Raw genomic sequence first — 18,909 nt, forward strand, 5'->3', positions numbered from 1 at the left:
TTTTCTAACCTACCTGCCCGATTAAGGGATCTGACATTCCACGCTCCGATCCGTAGAATGTCAGTTTTCTTTCTCCTGATAACGACGCCCTCTTGAGTAGTCCCCGCCCGGAGATCCGAATGGGGGACTATTTTACCTCCGGAATATTTTACCCAAGAGGACGTCATCATCATTTAATCATACAGTAAAGCTGCATGTCCTCGGGAAAAATTACGGCTGTAGTTTCCCCTTGCTTTCAGCCGTTCGCAGTACCAGCACAGCTTCAAGTATAAGCACATTAATGTCCAATCACTCACACACGTTTGACAAAAGCCAGTGGTATTCATATATGAATCACTTTCTTTTGTTTCAAAAAATATTTTGGGTTGGAGCATAAGTTGTAGTGTTTTTCATCTTTTTAAGAAATGCAACATATACACGTAACAGAGACTTTAGTCATGAATAATATATTCTTCATTATTTATGGCAGTCTACCAATGCTGGGGTAACTTTCCAGTTCTGTGACACTAGAACTAATGTAGTTTTGAGGCAAAGAATTCAGAGAAACATTTTGAGAGTGTATTTTCATCAGGAAAGGAAGTTCCGTGAAGGCTGTTTGATAGAGAATGGGAAAAGTAAAAATCTGAGAATGCAATGCCAGTCTATCAGAATGCTGCTGGGTATTATCGGGGAGTAGCATCACTTCATGTAGTCTTCCTGGTTGTTCTTGGATTGCATCTGCAATATGTCTCAATTGTTGGCATAAATGTTGTTGGTTACACCCCGGGGAAACAATTCGTGGTCCATCACACTGTTGTTCTTCCACCAGATGTGCATAACATTATCTGTTGTGTATGTGTGGAGGGCTTTGTACGGGGAGTTGCTGCTTTGTTTAGGGTCAACCATTCCTTAAAATAACATAAATGCACCATTTCTTGTCACAAGTAATGATACAAGATAGAACTAGTTGGTGTTGCTCACGAGCCAGTTGATGACAGGCAAGCAGAGATCCACACATTGCCACCTGCTGATTTTTGTGGTTTTGGCTTAGAGCATGCTGCACCCATACACACAATTTTTGAACCTTCCCCATTGCCTGCAAACGTTGCACAATGGTGGAATGATCACAGTTTAACACGTTTGCCAGTTCTGGTGTACACTAGTATGGATCATTGTGGATTAATTTGTTTACATGATCATCATCAAACCCCAAAGATCTCCTTGAATGTGGAGAGTCAATAATGTCAAAATGATCCTCCTTAAAACTAGAAAACCATTTTCTTGCAGTACTCTGTCCAGTGGCATTATGCCCATATATGGTGCAAATGTTTCTGGCTTCCTTTGCTGCTGTAATCCTTCTGTTGTGGTCAAATAGCAGAATACGAGAAATGTTCTGATCCCTCCACTTGGCACTCCATTTTCTAGTGCCCACAGCTTCGCTCGATATCTGTAAATCACAAAATGTAAACTCAAATAGCAACAGTGAACTAGATAAAATCAATAAATAAACCCATAGCAATTAAATTGTCAAAATACTTATTAGACATTTGCCAACTCACATTTGTGTCCAGTAAATACATTTCTTGCACAAATATGTAGGGTTCTCCTTTCTTAGAAGTGGATCCAGAAGTGTCTTTCTCACACTAGTGTAGCACCTACACCTTAATCACTAACTAAAGAAGTCACAGACGCAGTGGATATTATGACTGCCTATCTACAGCTAATAACTACATCTGCAGCCATACTGTGGTAACTACTGTGAAGTGCATGCCAGAGGATAATTCCTGTTATAGTAGATGTTAGAGTTTCTTCCTGTTCCATTTGCATAAGGAGTGCAAAAATAATGGCTGCTTAAATGCCTGTGTGCATACCATTATTAGTCTGAATTTGTTTTTATGGTCCTTGTGGTGGCAGTACATAGGGGGTTGTCCCATATTCCTAGATCCCTCACTTTATATTGATTTTTTAAACTGTCTAAACATGTTTTCACAGAATAGTTGATGTTCATATTCAGGTTTTTGTACTACAAGTTTTTCACAATTTCCATGAAACTCTTCCTTCAGTCAGAAAAGCCTGTGGTTCTCTTTGTATACCCCAGCAATGAAATGAAGCTTGCCTCCTGCTTTTCCTACAACAGTCTATGTGATCATTCCATTTCTTGTCCCCATAAATTGTTTTGTGACAGTTTTAAGTTTAAGACAAACTGTCAATCTTGGCACAACTTGGAAATCTTGTCAAGGTCTGACTAGATATTTGTGCAACTTATTTTCAGATTTTACTTCATTCTAGGTGGCTGCTTCACCTGCAAAACATTTCATGTTACTATTAATATTATTTGCTAGGTCATTAAAACACACACACACACACACACACACACACACACACACACACACACACACACACAAACAAACACACTCTCTCTCTCTCTCTCTCTCTCTCTCTCTCTCTCTCTCTCTCTCTTTTTAGGCTTGCTTGCTCTGATGGCACTTCTACACCTATCAACAATTCTTCAACCAAGATTACATGCTGCTTCCTCCCTCCCTACCAAGAAATTTTCAGTCTAGTCACAAATTTTGTAGTTTGAAACTGTTGTCCTTGGGCCTGTCCTGAACGTAGGATTCTCTGCTTATGACTATTGTATTGTACAACTTACATAGAATGCAGGTAAAACCTCATTCGTATGGATTTTCTGGCAGTTTTTAATAACTGTGTATTAGTGTTACAATATTTCTTGACTTGTACCTACCCCTATAGATTCTGTTTCATACTCACTTGTACAAATTTCAATGCTTCATTGTAAAAATTAATTATGCAGAGGCCATTCCCGTTTTCTGTCCTAAGCCCAAGATTTTTATGTCCACATGCAAATAAGTCCATTAGGCAAAATAAAAATGCATTTTTTTCCCACAAGTAATCATTGAAAGCATTCTCATCATTAAAATTCATTACAATGAGAAAATGAGAATGCTGCTTTTATTGAGACTGATTAATTTTTTTAGAACTAAAAGTTCAATCAAACAGAGATTGGGAAACCCATCATTGTCTATGTGCTACATGTTATGGCATCATTCTATCATATACAGGGTGGTCAGAAACAGTCTGGAAAGATTTCAAGGGTGTTGCAGGGTAGGCTGTGCTAAGAAATAATTTTTAAGGAAAAAATTCAGTACATTGATCCATTTACCATTTAATTAGCATTGAAGTTAGCTAATTGGACCATCGTGCATGCAGATTCGAATGGCCTGCCAGATACAATTTGTATCAGTTGTTCTCATAGTGTAGATAATGGTGCACAAGACTGCTCAGCATCTGGCGTGGGTTCGGTCCTTACTACAGTCCCATGTCCAGTTCTTTAATTGCTGTCTTGTTCAGTTTTTAGGAAACCAAACGAAGAACACATTTGGTGACACCGACTCTGGAAGGCCATTGGAATTTGCCAGTGTAGTGGCCTGACTGGCTAACTACAAAACTAATTAACTCAGAAATGGCGCAACATATCAAATTTTTTCCTAAACCATTATATCTTAGCACAACTTACCCTGCAACACTCTTGCAAGATTTTCAAACTGTTTCTGACCACCCTGTATATTTTTATGGGCCCCTTTAGAATGTAGTTTATGCATTTATAAAGACTCAAGTTTAATTATTATTAATACTTATGATGCTTATATTTTGATTATGAAATTTGTATCAAAATCTTCTGAGCTTACGTAATGTGCTGGGGCAAATATTGGCTGCGCTCCAGCTGTAAATTACTTAAATAAAATTTCAGAATTGTGGATTGTATTTAAAGAAGTTAAATGAAAATTTCCCCAAACAGGGCTCAATCAGAAGTCCAGGTTCTAGCTGCTGATACAATTTTCAATTATCCCTCAGAACTGCGAACTGCGTGTACTTATGAATCTGGGTCGAAGTAACTGAAATCAGAAGTCATTGAAATAACGATCTCACCTTGAAGCTTAGTTTGGAGAAAATACAATAACGCTATTCCTTCATTTAGTGCTATTGTGAATAATAATACTATGATCCATGAGAGATTACTTTTTTGTCTGCATCACATGATAGCTAACAGTTGAGAGAGCTTGCTTTTCTTTTCATCCCATGAGTCCCAGTATAAGAGAACAGATACAGATCTTGGAATTCCAGACACACTGTACACTATCAGGCAGTGGACGTGAACTGTCGTTATCTTTGGCACACACTGTGTGCATGCTCGGCAAAGTATAAGAAGATATATTATACACCATTGAAAAGGAGGTGGGTGTCTGCACTAGACTGCTCTTGCCCACCACAAGCAACTGGCAGATTGTGATTTTCAACAAAGACTTTAGTTGGAAAAGTAAGAATTGTTGGAAGAAACAGAAAGATTACTTATTTGGTGGATGCATATGTATTATATAGTTCACTTGATATAACCGTATGTTTGCATGAACTAAGAGCCAACAATTCTATATCATAACTGTTCCTTTGAGAGACTGGGGTTGTATATAATAATAATAATAATAATAATATTAATAATAATAATAATAATAATAATAATAATAACAAATATACAAAAGAAAACAGGAGAAAAAGTTGAAAAATACATCCAACTGGCTGAGGAAGTCAAGGACATGTGGCATCAGGATAAAGTTGACGTTATACCAATTACAGTATCTACTACAGGAGTCATACCACACAATATCCACCAGTCCATCAACGCAATACAGCTACATCCAAACGTATATATACAACTACAGAAATCTGTAATTACTGATACATGTTCAATTACCCGAAATTCCTAAACATATACCGTACAGTTAAAAGGAAGTCATGCTTGATCAAGGTCCGCATCACTTTCCGTTGTTAACCAGACATAACGTCTGAGAAAGGAAAGAAATAATAATAATAATAATAATAATAATAATAAAAAGTACAACAAATACTGGAACAAAATAATGTGCAATCAGAAGAAGAAGAAAATACAGTAATGGACTCAAACATCCCAGAGCAAACAAACAAAGAACAACACGCACCAATTAAACAATCAGAGGAAAACGAAATCGTAAGACAGCCACCAGAACAAGCACAAATAGAACACGAAGTGACACAGATGTTAGATATAGAAGAAAAATTTCAGCTAACATATATAGAATACAAAGACACAAATACAGACATTAGACCATTCTTGCATAGACCACCAAATAACCCACAAGTCGAAACAACAATAAAAACTATCAACACAATCGTACACAACAAAATAAATGAAAACACAACTATGGATGAGTTACAACTACTGGTTTATATAGGAGCACTCACTACACTAAATATACACACTAGGCAGAGATCAGAACCAACCAACACACAGAAGAAACCCACAAAACCAGCATGGCAACACAGGCTACAGATCAGAATAGAAAAACTGAGAAAAGACATCGGACAGCTAACACAATTTATAAGAAATGAAGTCTCGGAAAAAAAACAAAAAAGGTTAGGTAAAATCTCACAACAAGAAGCGACAGAGCAATTAGACGAAAAGAAGCAGAAATTACAAGCATTAGCCAAACGACTCAGAAGATACAAAAAAAGTGAAAATAGAAGGAAACAAAACCAAACATTCAACACAAACCAAAAGAAATTTTACCAGACAATAGATAACACACACATTAAAATAAACAATCCACCAAACATAACAGACATGGAACACTTCTGGAGCAACATATGGTCAAACCCGGTACAACATAACAGGCATGCACGGTGGATACAAGCAGAAACAGACACATACAAGATGATACCACAAATGCCTGAAGTGATAATTTTGCAACATGAAGTCACCCAAGTAATTAATTCTACTCGCAATTGGAAAGCCCCTGGAAATGATAAAATAGCAAATTTCTGGTTAAAGAAGTTCACCTCAACACATTCACATCTAACTAAATTATTTAACAGTTACATTGCAGACCCATACACATTCCCTGATACACTTACACATGGAATAACTTATCTGAAACCTAAAGATCAAGCAGACACAGCGAACCCAGCTAAATATCGCCCCATAACATGCCTACCAACAATATACAAAATATTAACTTCAATCATTAAACAGAAATTAATGACACATACAACACAGAACAAAATTATAAATGAAGAACAAAAAGGCTGTTGCAAAGGAGCATGAGGATGTAAAGAGCAACTGATAATAGATGCAGAGGTGACATATCAAGCTAAAACTAAACAAAGGTCGCTACACTACGCATACATTGATTACCAAAAAGCTTTTGATAGTGTACCCCACTCATGGTTACTACAAATATTGGAAATATACAAAGTAGATCCTAAATTGATACAGTTCCTAAACATAGTAATGAAAAATTGGAAAACCACACTGAATATCCAAACAAATTCAAATAATATCACATCACAGCCAATACAGATTAAGCGTGGAATATACCAAGGAGACTCATTAAGTCCTTTCTGGTTTTGCCTTGCTCTGAACCCACTATCCAACATGCTAAATAATGCAAATTATGGATACAACATTACTGGAACATACCCACACAAAATCACACATTTGCTATACATGGATGATCTAAAACTACTGGCAGCAACAAATCAACAACTCAACCAATTACTAAAGATAACAGAAGTATTCAGCAATGATATAAGTATGGCTTTTGGAACAGACAAATGTAAGAAAAATAGCATAGTCAAGGGAAAACACACTAAACAAGAAGATTACATACTGGATAACCACAGCGACTGCATAGAAGCGATGGAAAAAACGGATGCCTATAAATATCTAGGATACAGACAAAAATAGGAATAGATAATACAAATATTAAAGAAGAACTAAAAGAAAAATATAGACAAAGACTAACAAAAATACTGAAAACAGAATTGACAGCAAGAAACAAGACAAAAGCTATAAATACTTATGCCATACCAATATTGACCTACTCATTTGGAGTAGTGAAATGGAGTAACACAGACCTAGAAGCACTCAATACACTTACACGATCACAATGCCACAAATATAGAATACATCACATACATTCAGCAACAGAAAGAGTCACATTAAGCAGAAAGGAAGGAGGAAGGGGATTTATCGACATAAAAAACCTACATTATGGACAGGTAGACAATTTAAGAAAATTCTTTCTAGAATGAGCAGAAACTAGCAAAATACACAAGGCAATCACTCATATAAATACATCGGCTACACCACTGCAATTTCATAACCACTTCTACAACCCTTTAGATCACATAACATCAACAGATACGAAGAAAGTAAATTGGAAAAAGAAAACACTTCATGGCAAGCACCCGTATCATCTAACACAGCCACACATCGATCAAGACGCATCCAACACATGGCTAAGAAAAGGCAATATATACAGTGAGACATAAGGATTCATGATTGCAATACAGGATCAAACAATAAACACCAGGTATTACAGCAAGCATATTATTAAAGATCCCAATACCACAACAGATAAATGCAGACTTTGTAAACAACAAATAGAAACAGTAGGTCACATCACAAGCGGATGTACAATACTAGCAAATACAGAATACTCCAGAAGACATGACAATGTCGCAAAAATAATACATCAACAGCTTGCCTTACAACATAAACTTTTAAAACAACAAGTTCCTACATACAAGTATGCACCACAAAATGTACTGGAGAATGATGAATATAAATTATACTGGAACAGAACCATTATAACAGATAAAACAACGCCACATAACAAACCTGACATCATACTCACCAATAAAAAGAAGAAATTAACACAACTAATCGAAATATCCATACCCAATACAACAAATATACAAAAGAAAACAGGAGAAAAAATTGAAAAATACATCCAACTGGCTGAGGAAGTCAAAGACATGTTGCATCAGGATAAAGTTGACATCATACCAATTATACTATCAACTACAGGAGTCATACCACACAATATCCACCAGTACATCAATGCAATACAGCTACATCCAACCATATATATACAACCACAGAAATCCATAATTATTGATACATGTTCAATTACCTGAAAGTTCCTAAATGCAATATAACACATACCGTACAGTTAATAGGAAGTGACGCTTGATCAAGGTCCGCGTCACTTTCCATTCTTAACCAGACTTAACGTCTGAGAAAGTAAAGAAAGAATAATAATAATAATAATAATAATAATAATGCATTATCATTCTGAAGAATCATTTAATAAAAAGTTCTGAGTGCTTAAAACAATGCATGACTGTAGTTAATCCAGATTTTCAGTTCGATGAACTTAACTTAACATTTCAAAATATTCACAAGATCTACAAAAATAGCTAAAGGAATGATCTTAACAGGATGGATCCTTGAAGAGACTGAAATTCACCATACTCTTGTAGTTTACTAGTAATAGTATAGGCTCTCTTTCTTTGCTTCCTCAAAGATAATGCAAAGGAAAACAACAGTTGCTCATCATCAGAAATGTTACTCATGTTTATTGCACAGCAGGTGGAGTATTTTCGAGTGCCATTCAACGTGTGGATTGCTGTGACTGGCTTGCCTTCTGATCGGCCACAGCTGACTGCAGTAGGCAACAGTGCATTCAGCCTGCTGTCTGTTTGATTTAGCCTCAACGTAGCATAATCTCATATGTCCCCAAACATTTCTGACTGATTCATTCTCACCTTTAAATTTGCAAATATTAATGGTAGTTCCTGTCACTATTTGTGCAAGAAAGGAAATTATTAGTGTCTCTAGCCCAAGATATTGTTAAAACAATGTGGTAATTTGTTTCAAATCAAACAAGTTTGACTGTTTATTCAAATGTGCGGTTCCTACTTATGGTGGAAACACTAATTTGTCTTTAAGTTGTGCCTTAGTTTAGATTCTGGTTTTTAGTGTGCCATATAAATACTTGTGTCCATGAGCGAGCTAAAAGCATTAACTTGAAAAATACAGAAGACAAAATAAAATAATTTGCTTGTTACTAAAACTAGAACAGAGAAAAGAAGATTGAAAGAAAACTGCACTAAAGTCAAGAATTTGGAACTTCATTTCTGTGAAACATAGGAGGAGCAAGTAAAGTTTTAGCCAAAGATATCAGTAGTCCCATTGCTATTTCCATATTACTTACTCTTATTCTGTCATTTGTATTTTACATTCAATTATAGTTGTTTCAGTAATGATTTTTGCAATCTAATTGCTGCTTATATATGATATTCCAACTATAGTAGCTATTAATGTAACTTGTGTGTTGTTTCTCTAGGATTATGAACTGATTGTCTGTATTGTTAACAACATATTTCTATTCTCTGGTCAAAGAAAATGCATATTTTTATCAATCATATTCTTAAATAACTATCTTTACAGATGGCATTATAAAAGTTATCATCAAACTGAAATAATCATATGTATTTCTTTAGGTTCTCATTTTTGTTGATTCTCATAAGATTTTTCATATACAAATCTAGATTTTTGTTATTGCTTTCATTCTAAGACCTTTTAAGCAAAGCTGTTCTTTTCTTGTTTTCATTGGTTTTATTTTGTTATTTACAAAGAGTAATTAGTTTGTGTTTTGTGTGAAAGTAAATTAGTTAACTATACAGTGTCAATTATTTTCCACAATTGCAGAGAGAATGACTTTGGTACAAAAAATAGAAGAATATACCCAGAACAAAAAGGAGATTGAAAATGTTTTGTACAGCAAATTTTTGTGTGTTTTAAATTCCAAAAAAGAGAGAATTGCAAGCCTAGAACAAGAGTTATCAGGTATGTATCATTTCCTTGTATTTAAAAATGGGAAGCCTGGGATGGAACAACAACAGTATTATGGAAATGATAGACTGCTATTCATCACATAGAGATGGTGTTGGGTCACTACAGAAAAAAATGAAAAATAATGCTGAAATAATTAAGCCTTTGGGCACAGTCTTTGTTTCGAAGAAGGAAACTCATATGGCTGCTGTCTGCAGGCACTGGGGCAGTCTACTCTCACAACACACCTGTCATGCAAAGCAGCCTACATGTCAGGGGCTTTAGGCTGTTACTTGCTCCAGGCCTAAGGGTGCCCTGTAAAGGAAGTATGGCAATGTGAGAGGTGCTTTAACTCCGTCTCGTTGAAGCATGGCGTAAGTGCTGTTTGTTAACTCTTTATGCACAAATGAAGGACATGACCCATGTTATGACACCTGAGCACTGACATTGCACTGTGTTCTCTGAGTCAGGTTATTAATTCTGTTTGAGATCAAAGGTCTCCTGACAATGCTCTTGACTCAACAATTTCCCCTGGTAGATGAAGTGTGTCTCCATAAACAGGGTCCACTGGTGATGCATTCAGGTCTGGCTTGGGTACTGTTCATAGGCCGAGAAGTATGAGGGGTAAGGCTGTGGTCCAATTTGTATCATAGCACATTAATGCTGCTTTCAAGGAGTGGTGCCAGTGCTCCACCATCCCATTGTTGGCTGGGTGGTAGCTTGTGGTCAGATAGTGTTTTGCACACACAATTTGCTCCCCCTCCCCCACCGGAGAAGTGCTCCCCTTCTTCGGCAGCAACTGGTGCTGCAGCTCCCTCTCGGGACTCCTCTTCCTGGCACCCCCCTGAAAGGCGATCTGCAGCTCCACATTGGCCGCGTGATCTGCAGCTGGTGGGCGCTCAGATTGCCAGGTGTAATTCCATGCCCGACCTTGCTGCAGTCTGCCCTTCTCTTCCTTCACAAGAGAAGAAGCAGAAACACAAGAACAAGGGCAAGGCTCCTCTGGTACTCCCTGAGCTGCCGCCTTCTGCTCCTCCAGCCAATGAACCAACAGAGTCTGACCCCACCTGTATGGACATTACCCCATCCTTATCGGTGACAGATGGCGACTCAGCGGCATGACTGGCTCCGGTCAGTTCGCTTCCCATTTGGATTCCAGCTTGAGAATCCTCCTGTGGAATTGTAATGGATATTTGCATCACCTCCCGGAGTTGCAGCCCCTTCTTTCCACCTCCTCTGCTGCTTGCATTGCTCTCCAGGAGACCCATATTGTCAATTCTTACTCACCCACCCTTCATAGGTTCAACACTTTCTGTCGGAACCGAATTGTCCCCTTGCAGGCTTCTGGTGGTGTTTGCACCTTGGTCCGCAAGGACATTGTTAGTAAATGGGTTCCCCTTCATACCATTCTGGAAGCAAGTGCTGTCAAGGTCACTCCAACCACAATCTGTAATCTCTACCTCCCACCTGACAGGCTGTCCGCATCCCTTGCCCTAACCACACTCCTTCAACAACTCCCTTGTCCTTTCCTGCTTCTATGGGAATTTAATGCCTACAACCCTCTTTGGGGTAGTCACACGACTACTGTCCTGGGCAGGACAGTTGAAGCTGTTCTGGCAGGGCTTGACCTCTGTTCGGTGCTCCCACACAATTTAGTGTTGCACACGGCACTTTCTCTGCCACTGACCTCTCCATCTGCAGTCCCAGCCTTCTTCCCTCGATTCGGTGGGATGTCCACGATGACTTATGTGACAGCGATCATTACCAGATTGTTTTGACCTTTCTTCAGTGTATCTCGCTCCATCACCCTCCCAGGTGGGCCTTCTCTAAAGCTGATTAGGGTGCCTCCTAGTCTGCAACCCCCCTGCCCCCCCCCCCCCCCCCCCCCGTAATATGACACAGCAGTATTGATGAATCTACACAGACTTTGACTGCCGCCATTCTTTCCGCAGCTGTTTCAGCCATCCCTTCTTTCTCGGGTTCCCCCCATCGGAAGATGGTCCCTTGGTGGACTTCAGAAATTGCTGCGGCCGTAAAAGACCATCACCGTGCTCTTCAATACTTCAAGCGTCATCCTTCTACTGCTCTCCTTCTGGTCTTTAAACGATTCCGTGCCCAGGCCCGTTACCTAATCAACTTTCAGAAACAGATTTGCTGGGAACGATACGTGGCTACCATAGGACCATACACCCTCTCTTCACAAGTCTGGGCGAAACTCAGGTGAATTTTTGGGCACGGTCCTCCCACCAGTGTTGCAGGAATTTCTGTGTGTGGTGTTGTTCTTATCCATCCGGACTTTGTTGCAGAGCATTTCATTCAACACTTTGCCCAAGCCTCTGCATCGACTCAGTATCGGCCAACATTCCTCTTCCTGAAAGATCACTTGGAACGACTGCCTTTGTCTTTCGTTTCTTGCTGCTTGGAGCATTGTAACGGCCCATTTAGTGGGTGGGAAATCGCCAGTGCTCTCGCCCCTTGTCCCGACACAGCTCCTGGACCAGATCGGATATGTAACCAAATTCTCCAACACTTATTGGTGGCTGGCCACTGTCATATGCCGACTCTTTTCAACCATCTGTGGTGTGAGGGGGTATTTCCTACCCAGTGGCAGGAAAGCATTGTTATTCCGATGTTGAAGCCTGGGAAGCCACATCTTCAGTTGGATAGCTACTGTCCAGTCAGCCTTACCGACACCCCGTGCAAGTTCCTTGAACGCATGGTGAGTCGGCGGCTGTTTTGGATCCTTGAATCCTGTGACCTTTTGTCATCGAGTCAAGGTGGTTTTCACTGTGGCTGCTCTACGGTGGATAACTTGGTCCACCTGGAGTCTGCTATCCTGTCGGCTTTTGCCCATCGGTAACACCTCATCGCAGTCTTCTTTGACTTGCATAAAGCCTACAGCACCACTTGGCGCCACCACACCCTCACCACCCTTCATGAATGGGGCCTTTGTGGCACTGCCCATTTTTATCCGTAACTTTCTTTCTTGTTGCTCTTTCTGGGTCCAAGTTGGTTCCTTCTACAGCAATTCCCATTGGCAAGAAAATGGGGTTCATCAGGGTTCCGTGCTAAGCATCCCTCTCTTTCTCGTAGCCATTAATGGACTGGTGGCAGCTGCTGGGCCGACAGTGTCCCCCTCTTTGTATGCTGACGATTTCTGTATCTACATCGCTTCCTCCATCATGGGCACTGCAGAACACTGTTGACAGGGGGCAATCTACCAGACACAATCTTGGGCTCTCTCCCATGGTTTTCAGTTTTCGGTGGCCAAGTCGTGTGTCATGCATTTCTGCCATCGCCACACAGTCCATCCCCATCTGGACCTGTCCCTCGATGGCCAATCCCTCGAGGTGGTGGACACCCATCACTTCTTGGGTCTGGTCTTCGATGCGTGGTTGACATGGCTCCCTTATCTTCGCCAGCTGAAGAGGATGTGCTGGTTACATCTCGATGTTCTTCGATGTCTGTGCAACACCACCTGGGGTGCAGACCACTTTATTCTACTACAGTTTTACAAAGCTCTGGTCCAGTCTTGTTTAGACTACAGGAGTCCTGTCTATGGTTCTCACCTTCGACATTGCAGATACTAGACCCCATTCACCATTGTGGGGTACGACTTGCGACTGGTGCCTTCCAGACTAGCTCCATGATTAGCCTTCTCGCAGAGGCAGGGATTCCACCGCTGCGAGTTTTGCGCCAACAGCAGCTGATATCTTACACACTCCGCATTCACTGCACCCCAAAGCAAAGCACCCTAATTATGGTCTCCTTTATCCAGACACAGAGATCACCCTCCCGTGACAGCGGCCACAGTGTGGGCTTACCATGGCTGCTCGCATTCAGTCGCTCTTTACTGAGCTCCAGCACTTCCCTTTACCGCCTCTTTTCTCCGCTCACACACATACCCATCCATAGTGCGTCTCTCGGCCACAGCTCTGTCTTGATCTCTCCACCAATTCAAAGGATTCTGTCCCTCTGGAGGCCCTTCACCACCAATTCTACTGTCTCCTCAGTTCATTCCAGGGTTCAGAAGTGATTTATACTGATGGCTCCATGGTTTCTGGTCACACTGGTTATGCTTACACCTATGCGAGACACGAGGAACTTCATTCATTGCCAGATGGCTGTAGTGTTTTTGCTGCAATTGGTAGTCATCTTGTGTGCACTGAACCATGTCCACTTCTGCTCATGACTGTCCTTCACTATCTGTAGTGACTCCTTGAGCAGTTTGCAAGCTATCGGCCAGTGCTTCCCTTACCACCCATTGGTCATAGCTATCCAGGACTCCCTTTCTCTCCTTGATCAATGTGGATGCTCAGTGGTTTTCATTTGGACCCCAGGCCATGTTGGGATCCTTGGTAATGAACTTGCGAATCGACTGGCTAAATTGGCTACTAACAGGCCATCTCTTGCTATTGGCATTCTGGGAATAGACCTTCACTCTGCATTACATCATCAGGTTTTTGGACTTTGGAACGCCGAATGGCACACTCTTTCTTCAATGAAAAAGCTCAGGGCGATAAAGGATTCTACAACTATGTGGTGGTCCTCCTTACTGGCCTCTCATAAGGCCTCTGTCATCCTTTGCTGGCTCTGTATCAGCCATACTTGGGTGACTCATGGTTATCTCCTTCGTCGTGAGGACCCCCCTCTCTGTCATTGTGGATTGATGTTGACTGTAGTTCACCTCTTACTGGACTGTCCCAGCTTAACTGCCCTGTGATGGACTCTTGGCTTTTCTGATTCGCTGCCCCTGGCGTTAGCTGACAATGCCTCAGTGGTTGATCTCATTCTATGGACCTTACCACTCCTTTCCTTATGGGATCCGCTTTATCTTGAGTTTCTATCTTGTCTACCTGTGCTTCTTGCTTCATGCTCCTGTCATACGTCACTTTCTTTCCCTCCTCACTTCTTGTGCCTTCTTCCTTCCGTCTTTGTCAATCATTCATAATTTTATGGCTATTGTAGTTCCCTCTTATAGTGTGAGGTTTTATCGGTTTTAGTTATTTCAAGATCGGAGGGACTGATTACTGTGTAGTTTGGTCCCTTCTCCAATCCAACCATCCAACCTACCAATTCTACACCTGCGGATGAGGTGAAGATCTCAGTGTCCCCTGAGGCCCTGGATCTCACTGATACCTCATCCACAATAGGAATGGATACAAATACTCAATCAGTGGCAGCAGGTGACCCTGAGGCATAAACTGCCTCCTTGCATGCTTCATGCCTTGCCAGCCTCACGATAATGTCATCCTCCAGTGGAATTGCTGTGGTTTTTTCCCCACCTGGCTGAGCTACGGCAACTGTTAAGCTTTACAACTGCTTTCTGCATTGCCCTCCAGGAAACCTGATTCCTGCCAATGTGGACCCCTGCCCTTTGCAGCTATAGGGGATATAATAAGAACCGTAGTGACTATAATCGAGTTTCAGGTGGAGTTTGCGTCTATGTCCTGAACTCAGTAGGCAGTGAAACTGTGCCCCTTCAGACTCCTCTCGAATCTGTGACTGTCAGGATATGGACGACGCAGGAAATAACTGTCTGCAATGTATATCTTTCTCCAGATGTGTACAGTACCCCTGAATGCATTGGCTGCACTAATTCATCCACTTCCTAAACCTTTCCTACTTTTGGGAGATTTTAATGCTCATAACCCCATGTGGGGTGACACTGTGCTTACTGGCCAAGGCAGAGATGTTGAAACTTTCCTGTCTCAACTTGACCTCTGCCTCTTAAATACAGGGGCCTCCATACATTTCAGTGTGGCTCATGGCATTTACTCAACCACTGATTTATCCCTCTGCAGCCCAGGACTTCTCCCATTTGTCCACTGGAGAGCCCACGATGGCTTGTGTGGTAGTGACCACTTTCCCATCTTCCTGTCACTCCCCAAGCACCATTCCCCCAGACATCTACCAAGATGGGCTTTAAACAAGACAGATTGGGAAGCTTTCACCTCTGCTGTCGCCATTGAATCTCCCCCACCTGGTATCATCAATGCGGTAGTTGAGCAGGTCACTAGAACGCTTGTTTCTGCGGCAGAAAACATGATCCCTTGTTCTTCAGTCAGTACCTTGATGGTTGCCAGAAATCGCTGAAGCCATTAATGAGCGTTGGCGAGCTCTACAGCAACGTAAGCAGCATCCAGCCCTACAGCACCTAATAACTTTTAAACCGCTCTGTGTCCACATTTGCCAGCTTATAAAAAGACTGAAACAGGTGTGTTGGGAGAGGTACGTCTCGACCATTGGGTGCCATACATCACCTTCCCAAGTACGGGCAAAGATCAGAAGTGTTTGTGGATACCAGACCACGACAGGTGTTACTGGCATTAACATCAATGGCATATTATCTACCAATGCAAATGCAATTGCCAAGCACTTTGCTGAGCACTATGCTCAAACCTCCATGTCAGAAAATTATACCCCAGCATTTCGCACCCTCAAATGGTGGATGGAAAGGAAAGCCCTCTCTTTCACTGAACTACACAGTGAACCCTATAATGCTCCGTGCATCCTTGCACATGGCCCTGATACAACTCCTGGGCCAGATCGGATCCACAGTCAGATGATCAAACATCTCTCATCCAAGTAAAAGTGACATCTCCTCGTCATCTTCAACCGGATCTGATGCGATGTCATCTTTCCATCGCAATGCCAGGAGAGCACCATCATTCCAGTGTTCAAACCCGGTAAAAACCCGCTTGATGTGGATAGCTGTTGGCCCATCAGCCTCATCAATGTTCTTTGTAAGCTTTTAGAATGTATGGTAAGTCGGTGGTTGGGTTAGGTCCTGGAGTCACGTGGCCTACTGGCTCCATGCCAGGGCAGTTTCTGCCAGGGTCACTCTACCATCGATAATCTAGTTTCCCTCGAGTCTGTCATCTGAACAGCCTTTTCCAGACGCCAACACCTAGTTGCTGTCTTTTATGATTTACGAAAAGCTTACGACATGACCTGGCGACATATCCTTGCCACATTATATGAGTGGGATCTCTGGGGCCCGCTCCCGATTTTTATCCAAAATTTCCTATTGCTCCGTACTTTCAATGTCCAAGTTGGTGCCTCCCATAGTTCCCCCCATATACAGGAGAATGGGGTCCTGCAGGGATCTGTATTGAGTGTATCTCTATTTTTAGTGGCCATTAATGGTATAGCAGCAGCAGCAGCAGCAGCAGCTATCAGACCATCGGTCTCACCCTCTCTGTATGCAGATGACTTCTGCATTTTGTATTGCTCCTCCAGTATTGGTGCTGCCGAGCGGCGCCTACAGGGAGCCATCCACAAGGCGCAGTCATGGGCTCTAGCCCACGGCTTCTAGTTTTCAGCCGCAAAGTCGTATGTGATGCACTTCTGTCAGTGTCATACCGTTCATCCGGATCCAGAACTTTACCTTAATGATGATCCACTCACTGTAGTGGAGACATATCTATTCTTAGGACTTGTTTTCGACACCCAGTTGACATAGCTTTCTTATCTTCGTCAGCTGAAGCGGAAGTGCTGGCAGCACCTCAATGCCCTCCGCTGCCTGAGCAACACCAACAGGGGTGCAGATCGCCCTACGCTGCTGCAGCTCTACAAAGCCCTTGTTCAATCCTGCCTTGACTATGGGAGTCTGGTTTATGGCTCAGTGGCACCCTCAACATTGCGTTTACTCCACCCAGTGCACCACTGTGGCATTCAAATAGCAACGGGAACTTTTAGGACGAGTCTGGTGACCAGCGTCCTGGCAGAGGCTGGAGTTCCTCAATTGCATGTCTGGTGTGCACAACTGCTCTCCAGTTACATTGCACACGTTCGTAGTTGTCCTGCACTTCTGAATTACCGTCTCCGTTTCCTGCCTTTACCACCTATACTCGAGGTCCATTTGCATACGCCTCTATGGTGCACACCTAGGCCGCAGCTTTGGCTGGACCTTTCCCATCATCCTAAGTACTCAGTTAACACCGCAGCTCTCTGCTGTCAGTTCCTCTCCATTCTTGACATGTACTGGGACCATGAAGTGGTTTACACTGATGGCTCGATGGCTGATGGTCACGTTGGCTTCACGTATGTTCATGGAGGACATATTAAACAGCACTCCTCGCCAGATGTCTGCAGTGTTTTCACTGCAGCCATCTTTGCCCTGGAATGGTCCAGTCATTCCATGGTGTTTGTGTGGACCCCATGCCACATCGGGATCCCAGGAAATGAACTTGCCGACAGGCTACATGGAAACCGCTTCTGGAGATCGGCATCCCTGTAAATGACTTGCGATCATTATCATGCCGCAAGGTTTTTCAGCTTTGGGAGACCGAATGGCATAATCTCAGTTCACACAACAAACTGTGTGCCCTTAAGCAGACTACGAATATGTGGAAGACCTCCATGTGGGCCTCTCGCAGGGACTCTGTGGTTCTCTGCTGGCTCTGCATTGGCCATATGTAGCTAACACATTGCTACCTCCTCTGTCGCAAGGATCCACCTCAGTGTCACTGTGGCTCACATATGACTGTCGTCCACATCTTGCGGGACTGCCCACTTTTAGGGCGGACTTTTAACCTTCCCAACACCCTGCCTTCGGTGTTGGGCGACAATGCCTTCTCTCTGAAGTCGTCACCCTCTCACCATTTTAATTCTGTCACCACTTTCTTTGCTTTTGTTTGTCTTGGTGGTCGTCTTTTCCCTACGTGTGTTCATCTTGCCTTGTCTTTTTTGGGGTGGACATTTTAATGTGTTGCAGAGTGGCTGGCTCATCCCCTTTTATTATTGTGATCAGCCAGCACAGACCATATGCTCTTTGGTTTTAATACCTTCTTCTACTTTTCCTTGTGGTGTACGTTTTACCTGTTTTTTGTTCGTTCCATTCATTTTCTTTTTAGGTGTGGTGTTGGGTGGTTTTGTACCTTGAGTCTTGCTTGCTTCAGGAAAAAGGGACTGATGATCCTGTAGTTTGGTCCCTTTACACCCCAAATCAACCAACCAATCAGCCACCATGTTATTGAGACCCGAGATGTGTTGTATGTCAGCTGCATATTCCAGTTGGCTAAATTGCCTTGGCAAACAGTTGTCATTGTTTTGCCGGAAGGCATATGTGAGTGGCTTGTGATCAGTACGTATGGTAAAGGTTCTTGCTTCCAGTTGTGTGTGGAAGTACTTTACTGCTACATATATGGCTAACAACTTGTGATCGTATGCACTCTGTCTTTGCTGTGCTGACG

The 18,909-nt window shown here is 42.1% G+C and overlaps 1 protein-coding gene across 1 annotated transcript in view; it reads left to right on the forward strand.

Moving 5' to 3' along the window:
* Positions 1-18,909, forward strand: part of LOC126198869 (uncharacterized) — a 40,607-nt gene that overhangs the window by 15,312 nt on the left and 6,386 nt on the right. Inside the window, exon 4 of the mRNA XM_049935471.1 lies at positions 9,590-9,727. Within this exon, the coding sequence (XP_049791428.1) occupies positions 9,590-9,727 (138 nt within the window). The remainder of the gene's footprint in view (positions 1-9,589; positions 9,728-18,909) is intronic.

This window comes from Schistocerca nitens, chromosome 1 (genome assembly GCF_023898315.1).
Source record: "Schistocerca nitens isolate TAMUIC-IGC-003100 chromosome 1, iqSchNite1.1, whole genome shotgun sequence".
Lineage (NCBI taxonomy): Eukaryota > Metazoa > Arthropoda > Insecta > Orthoptera > Acrididae > Schistocerca > Schistocerca nitens.